This window comes from Haliaeetus leucocephalus, unplaced genomic scaffold (genome assembly GCF_000737465.1).
Source record: "Haliaeetus leucocephalus isolate CR32 unplaced genomic scaffold, Haliaeetus_leucocephalus-4.0 Scaffold173, whole genome shotgun sequence".
In the NCBI taxonomy this organism is placed as follows: Eukaryota; Metazoa; Chordata; class Aves; order Accipitriformes; family Accipitridae; genus Haliaeetus; species Haliaeetus leucocephalus.
Genome location: NW_010972609.1, coordinates 567,170 through 574,669, shown reverse-complemented (window position 1 = coordinate 574,669; position 7,500 = coordinate 567,170). Strand labels below are relative to the sequence as shown.

The window sequence follows — 7,500 nt, the reverse complement described above, 5'->3', positions numbered from 1 at the left end:
TGGACATAATAGAGCAGCAGTGGGAGAAGTGCCAAAGTTCAAGCAGCAGTCCCTGTTCAACAACTCTTTCTGCAGGAGACCTCACCCGTCAGACCACGCCAGCTTAGAAGATGCAAACATATACCAAAACACGAAACCCTGCGTCACAATTTAGCTTGTAAATAGCATGAGATGAGAATCAGCCTACATAACTAATCTGCCCCTCCCAGGAGAGAGACAAAAGGGATACTTTCCACTTGAAATCTAGTCTTTTTTTTTTTTTTTGAAAGTTTTTTGCTATCATAGCAAATTCTCTTACTTTGCTACATGCATTCTCACCACAAGAATTAAACAATGTTCTTGTTGATCTTTACAAAAGAAATGGCCTTCTAGAGTACAAACCACAAGGACTCGTTGCTCAAGCTGCTTGGAGAAGAAAAAGAAAGGAGAAATATGACAGATTAAACAAGCAAGTATTCAAGGCTATCAAAATGCAAATATTAAAAATTATTTTTCAAACTATTATTAGACAAAATACAGAGCTTCTTTTTGTGCTTATTAAAAGAATCTTTTACTATGCAGACCATACAGCAATAAAACAGGTTTAAAAGTGCCAACCATCAAAAGAGGGACATTGGCAATATAGTAGTGAAAAAAACCAACGGTTTAAGCATACGGAATCTATCAGCTTATCTAACACAAGTTAATTTCTTTGCTACAAACCTTCCCACAACTGTATATTGAGTCCATGCTTTAATACCACTTTTTCCATCTGAGATGAGCAAGAGCTTGACAAATGGTGATGCATCAGTGGAAAAAGTCACTGAGTCACTGCCCAGAAATTACTGTCTTTTAAGTGTCTGCTTTTGTTAACAAGATGGGAAATAAAAAGGTGGAGGGACAAGAGACTGGGAAATCAAGGACTTTTCTTCTTTCTAGCACAACATCAAATCACCAGGGATGGGGCATCCACCAGCTCTCTGGGCAACCTGCTCCAGCGTTTCACCACCCTCATCATAAAACATTCCTTCCTTCTATCTAGTCTGAATCTATACCCTCTTTTAGTGTAAAACCATTACCCCTTGTCCTATCAAACAGCTCCCTAAAGCAAATAACCACTCTGCCAAAGCTAACCGACTCCACGTAGCACCCACCCCCAGAGAAGAAGTGAGAGAAGTCTACTTGCAACTTGTTGAGTCTCTGGATGGGGAGCGTGGATGCATCTCACGCGGAAATGCCTAGAGTTATGTCCAGCTGTAAACAGCGCGCCAATAAGTAGCCACACTCTCCACATTTTCTTTTTTGACATTTTTATTAATCAAAGACAGGATGATTCCCATATTTCGAGTGAACAGAGAGATCCCAGGATGCTTTCATAGCTAAGATAAGCTTAACTAAAAGATACATTGCAGAATATATCATGGAGTTGGAGTAACACCCTTGTTATGACTGGGTGAACTGGTGTCACTGGCACCCTGCGCAGCACAAGCGAGCGTCCTCAGAAAGAGAATACGCCATTGGCAATGGACCACAACTCTTGCAGGGACATGCCAAGAGCTCCAGAAGACAAAAAGCAGAATTTGACATTGTACCTGACTGAGAGGGTCCCCAGCTACCAGAGAAGTATCAAAGGTCTGTCTCCACCACCGAGGCAAAGCAATGTACATACTATTTCAGCTCCAGACCTCTTACACATCCAAACCCAGCGTTTTTTCTTCATGCTATATAAATACATGTATATTTTGTACTGGCATTTATAGAGTTGCATAAAAGTCAAAATATAAAGTTCTGCAAGGTTTTTTTCAATACTCTTAGGTGGGAGCTTAAAGGGTTAAGTTTACATGTCACTTTTTTTTCAACAAAAACCAAAAGCTGACTATGTGGGAAAATAAACTAGATGTGCCACTTCAATTCCTTAGCATTTTATAATTTTCAGTATACCAATAAATACTCAGTGCAAAGCACATGCTTAGTTAAAATCGTAGACATGGATAAAGTATAAGGGTGGAAAAAACGCAGCTAACGTGTCGTCTGCATGCTCACGGAAATATAAAAAGAGGGGAAAGTGTTTCTCACTTACAGCATTATTTTTGTTTTGGTTTAGGAAATGTAGATGCTTCCTCCCAAAATAACAGTACTTACAAGGATATATCATTGGCTTGTAAAAAGAAAAGAAAAGAAAAACATTACAGTGATGGGAACAGAGTCTAAATCACTTGAAACTAAATATTGCCATAGTCATCATGAAGACTGCAGCAAGTTTATACTCATGATCCAACACTTCTTGTCTTGAGGGCAAATCCACTGCTTGGTGTATGACAAGGGAGCCCCCCCCCCCAAAAAAACCCACCCCCAAAATCCCAACAAAAATAATTACAATTTTAAGAAATTATACCTTTCCAGCATAAAACCTATAGTATTCCTTCCCTTTCACATCACCCACTGAACTTTGCCCAGGTTCTCCACAAGATGACACTACTTCCTAACAAGTTATTTTCCCCATGAAGAAGGCAGGCCAAAATACACAAATTCCCTATAACTGTTAACAATATACATCTCCTTCCCGTGAATGGAGACAGTGATTTAACAGATGGAACCTCAGGAAACAGAATTTAAAACTAAAAGGTAACGTTTCTGCCCACTATTAGGAACTGAAAATGCGAGAAGTACAATTCAGAAGAGCATTAATGATTTTGTATAACTTCAGCTTGAAAATACGGCATACAAATCAGGATTATTACAGAAGCATCCATAACATGGTCATTACAGAGGCAATACTGAAGGCTGCTTTGTTAACCCTAGTAATTGTGCTCTCATTGCACAAGTCATGTTGGCAGCAAAAGAATTCAAAATTATCCAACTGGAAGAATTCAGCAATATCATTCACACTGCACTGGGATGCCTTCCAGCAGGCGAAAGTTCTCAATTTACCTAAAAAAAAAAAAAAAATTAAACAGATTAAGAGAATATTGAAAGTAATACCATTTTTGGTACGGAGAGAGAATCACTGCCTAGACTGTCACATACTTGCTTTTTTAGCTTCTTTCAAGTGCTTGTAAGTTTCCAAATTTGCCTTCACTAGGAATTTAGTAGTGTGAATAGCGACAGCAAGCCATGGTCCTGCCTCCACAGCACTCTCTTGTAGCTCTTAGCCGTAGGTTAAGAAAGATTTCCAGCTCAAGCTTACCAGTGCTTCCAATTCAGTCCAAATGACCCACTGGGAGATACAGGGTGAAGCTTGAGTGATACCTACTCTGGGGCTCCTGCCAGAGAAGGCTAGTGCATCACCATCCAGCTCATCCCGCTGGATCTAACCAGCTTCATTTCCAGAAGCAACATGCAGAAGACAGAGCTTGAAGAGCCGAAGAGTCCTCCCCTTTTCTTGCTCATTCCCCTGGACAGCAGAGATCAAACACCTTGTCTTCCACTGACCCTAGCTTGACACCTCAAGTACTCGACTCCCGACTCTGCCGATGGACAACCGCCCTAGGCTGCGTGCTAGGAAGCCTACGCTTTGTGCTCATGAAGATTTAGGCTCAAGGGAAACAGCAAAAGAGAAAATTCCTTCCGATGCAAGCAGCACAGAGCAGCATCCTGGTCCAGCAGCATTAGAAGAAGCTTCATTCCTCCACGCCAAGGCATGAGCTTTAGCAGGGACCTTGCCAGGGAACAGAGCGGTCCCACCCCATCTGGGTTCCCGCTGTCCAAAGCCAGCCCAAAACTGTTTCTAGAGCAGAGGGAACCAGTTGGGAAAGCAGGAGATTATTTCAGTTGACTTGGTACTTCTGTTTTTCCAATGAAACCCCTGTCACCGGTAGCAATAGAGTTACTTAAATGTTATTTAACAACTAGAGCAAGAATTCTATGCGCTCAACATCCCTGACCGTCTTTCTGAGATGCAGGTCACTTCCCCCTCAGGAAAAGATAATTTGTGTTAATAGTGTCAATTCATAAACAACTGAGTCTTCACCTGCAGGTTTATTTTGTGGGTTACGCATGCTTTATCTGTTTTTAGAGAGCAACAAATTCAGGGCAAAAGTTTTGTATTTTAAAGTCAATGCTGTCTCCTGGTTTCTTCCATCTCCCTTGGGTGGTGGCTTTTTGTTTTGTTTTGTTTTTCAAATCTGGATATACAGTTATCTGTGTATATGCTCATACAAGTATAAATCAGCTATCTAAATCATCATTATCTTCATTAGTTGCTTGGATATAAGCATGACCTTGAAAAGTATTTGCAGCCTTCTTTTGAGTGAGGCTAAGAAATGCACACTAAGGCCAGATTACAAGCATACAGGCAATGAAAACTGATATAACCATGTTTATTTTAGTTCTGTGGAACAGTATACATACCAAATTTCATCTGCAAGCAAGTATCTTCAGACGCTAAGCAAGTACTATTGGTCTTGCACAAGGAAGGGCTGTTCTCGCAGTGGTAGCACCTTAGAGCATAACCTAAGAAGACAAGGGTTTATCTTTACTGAATAGTAAAGTACTGAAACAGTAGCAGCGTTAAAAAGGAAAAAGAGGTGAATCACTATCTGCATCTAACTGTCAGAAAACATATGCCTGGTTATTAAACTCAAGACTTAAGCTAAAATTTACAAGCTTTTGTCAGGGTACAAATTGAGATAGGCAGTTTTGAAAGGAAGATTTTGAAGCATGTACTTAGGCCATTTTTCAAACCATTTACCTTTATGTGCCTGCAGAACAAGATACTAAATGTTTGCTTCGTTTATCTACTCTTAAAGACTGCCTTTTCCAAAAGGACAGACAACAAGAGACACTTTCAGCAGAATTTTATTCTAGCCCTTCTTTATTTCATCTCATTTCTTTCTCGTGCCATACGCCTACTTTCCAATTTACATACCAGGAATCCAAGCTTCTAGCAGCAAAACACACCAGTCTGTTGCCATATTAAGCAGCGTCATATTCTGCACCTAATTCTCTCTTCTGACCAAAGACAATCAGCAACAGAAACTAAGCCCTACTTCGATGGTTTCTGTCATTCCCCAAAATCGTATCAAATAATCCAGGCCTTTCCTTGTTATTTTTCCTTCCCCGACATTTTTTTTCCATGATTTCCTCAGCCCCAGTCATAACATGACAGCAGGAAAGTACCTCCCTTATACTCACCGCAACTACAAAAAGCAACCAGAACAATGCAGGCAGTTAATATGACGCAGTTCATCTTGATCATGCTTCTTGCCTAAGTTGGAGGCATAAACACACGTTAGATGTTTATTATACTTAAAAGCTACATGAAACTAGCAAAATACGTGGTGAGGAATCGAGGTTTCAAGACTCGATTCAGTATGGAGCTGAAGGCATTGGCCAGGAAAACCAGTGAAAGAGAAGAGAGAAAAGTAACTTTGCACTTCCCGAAAGAGGATTTTTATTCTGAGAACTGAGATTTGAGCCCCGACAGGCTGTAGACAGGTCTCCTTGCTCCCCTCCGATTACACCATTCCACCGGTCTCCCTATTTCTTACAGCTACAAATGCACCCAACAAAAAAGAGAGACCATTTAGATCTCGAATGCTTTTTCTTTTACAGCAATTCCCCAATAAACCTGGACCCAGACTGTGCTCCTTTCTTCTCTCTTATGGGGTTGCAAGAGATTTGTCTGCACTACGGGGACTTTTGCCTCTCCTCTCCCAAAATTTCTCCCTCTCACTGAGGGACCGACCTGCAATAACCCACCGTGTGACTGCAGCGATGGCTCGAGTCCTCCACGATCCCTGTATTCCGCAGGTAGCAGTGAGCTAGGAAGGTCAGGATTGTTTTTTAACGTAGACAACTCCAAGGCAGGAGTCGTTAGACTTCTGCACACAGGTTCTGAACTACAAACAGTAATATCTACTACTAAAAAAATCTCTGCTATTGCAGACAGTAGGCTACTCAGACTCAGTATCAAGCAGATACAAGGGGGAGAGAGGGAGAGAGGGGCCGTACTTGCGCTAGGAGGGCATGATTTCATGTTTGTCTTCAAAGCTCAAGTGGGATTGCAAGTCCCAAAAAATTAAAGGCATTCAGATAACAAGTTTCACTTATGATAAGACTGCAGGGAAACAGTTACATTGCTGCTCTTGACCCTGTTAATACTGCCTGAAGCTATTTCTATATGCAGCTAAGAGTCTAGCGTGGCAGACCATAATCATGTTGAGATGGAGTTTTTTCCTCCCAGAAGACCGACTGTGGACTTGAAAAGATGATTTCATAATAAAACAATACTGAAATCCTTTTCAACCTTAGGTCTAGTTCACTTTTCTACTGACAAAAATGACCCAATTCACAAAAAAAAACTCACCCCAAAACCAAAACCAAACCACTAACTTTTTCTCCTGTCTGTATGATTTCCTATTGAGCAGAACTAAGACAAACCAAACCCATAATGTGCAAGATGAGACAATTTTCTGGGGTAAACAACTCTGTGAGAAGCCTTCCAAGACCAGAGGCTCATCCCACAGTGACGTGAATCTGCGGGAGTGCCGCTGCTCTGGTGGTTAAAGCAAGAGCCGTTCTGGACAGCAACGAGAACCTCCCTGGGAACTTCTCCATCTTCCCAGAGCCCTCAACCGCCCAATGCTTTTGGCAGAGTAAAAGGGTTTTGCCTTTTAACAAAACCAAGTCGTGAGCAGAATAAATATAAGGCAGGTTAATAAAAATCATCATAGCCAGCATAACAGCTTTGACAGTAGCCGTTCAACCAATCTATTTTTGTGAAAATGAGTCATTTTTTTTCGTACTCCTGAACAAAGAGATGAGAAAACAGTGAAATTTTAGCTTAGAACATACCTATGTAGACAGCAAATCACAACATGGCTTAAAAGAAAACAGAAAACGCTTCCTCAACTGAATTTTCTAAACTGCTGCTTTAACTCAAGCATCCAACCAGTCTCAATAACAAGAAATATCAAGCAACAGCAATCCCAGCAGCAAGAAAGGCTTTACCGCCTCGGTGGCGAACCAGAACCATTCCGCCGCAGTCCCACCTGGGAGAGCACACGCTTACAACAGCTACTGCTACTTTCACCATAACCTCAGAGCAGAAAAAAGGCAAGAAAAGGGTAACTAAGACGAAGAGCCCCATTCCTGCCCCCCCCCAATCTGTTTTGGGGTTTTTTTTAAGTTAACTGCATTTTTTTTTTGGTTTTTTTTGAACTGCAGCACACCCCGGGTAGTGTCTGCACCCCCCCCCAAGCCTTGGCCGCTGCGGGCTGGGGGGACTGGGGGGGGGTCTCCCGGGTGGGAGTCCCGGTTCCCCCCTTACCCTGCGGGCGGATCGGGGCGGATCGGTGCGGATCGGACCCGCAGCCCGCCCCGCTTAGCGCACTGCGGTGCGGCCGCCCCGCCGGCATGACTCAGACCCGCGGAGCGGCAGCCCAAAATGATACAAAAACCATCCGCACCCCCCCCCGGGTTATTACGTTATAAATACAGATTTCCACCTAAAACCTCCCGTCCCGTCCCTCCCCATTCTGAAGAAAACATTCTTCTCCCCGCTTGTGCGTGTCCCCCCCC

At 42.4% G+C, this 7,500-nt stretch overlaps 2 protein-coding genes across 7 annotated transcripts in view; both read right to left on the bottom strand.

The window, feature by feature from the left end:
* LOC104829437 (golgin subfamily B member 1-like) overlaps window positions 1-1,009 on the bottom strand; it is a 48,488-nt gene extending 47,479 nt beyond the window's left edge. For all 4 annotated transcript variants that reach the window (XM_010563675.1, XM_010563672.1, XM_010563673.1 and 1 more), the window contains exon 1: window positions 1,003-1,009. In XM_010563675.1, coding sequence (XP_010561977.1) covers window positions 1,003-1,004 — 2 coding nt within the window. In that variant the 5' untranslated portion in view covers window positions 1,005-1,009. The remainder of the gene's footprint in view (window positions 1-1,002) is intronic.
* Window positions 1,010-2,318: 1,309 nt separating this feature from the next.
* The window catches only part of CD59 (CD59 molecule, complement regulatory protein), a 10,326-nt gene continuing 5,144 nt past the window's right edge, over window positions 2,319-7,500 (bottom strand). The window contains exons 2-5 of one of the 3 annotated variants that reach the window (XM_010563667.1): window positions 5,666-6,178; window positions 5,113-5,185; window positions 4,330-4,431; window positions 2,319-2,910 (exon numbers count right to left, since the gene is read on the bottom strand). In XM_010563667.1, the coding sequence (XP_010561969.1) occupies window positions 2,717-2,910; window positions 4,330-4,431; window positions 5,113-5,185; window positions 5,666-5,956 (660 nt within the window). In that variant the 5' untranslated portion in view covers window positions 5,957-6,178 and the 3' untranslated portion in view covers window positions 2,319-2,716. Of the gene's footprint in view, window positions 2,911-4,329; window positions 4,432-5,112; window positions 5,186-5,665; window positions 6,328-7,500 lie in introns of those variants that run through there. The other 2 variants (XM_010563666.1, XM_010563668.1) reach the window with 2 other exon arrangements.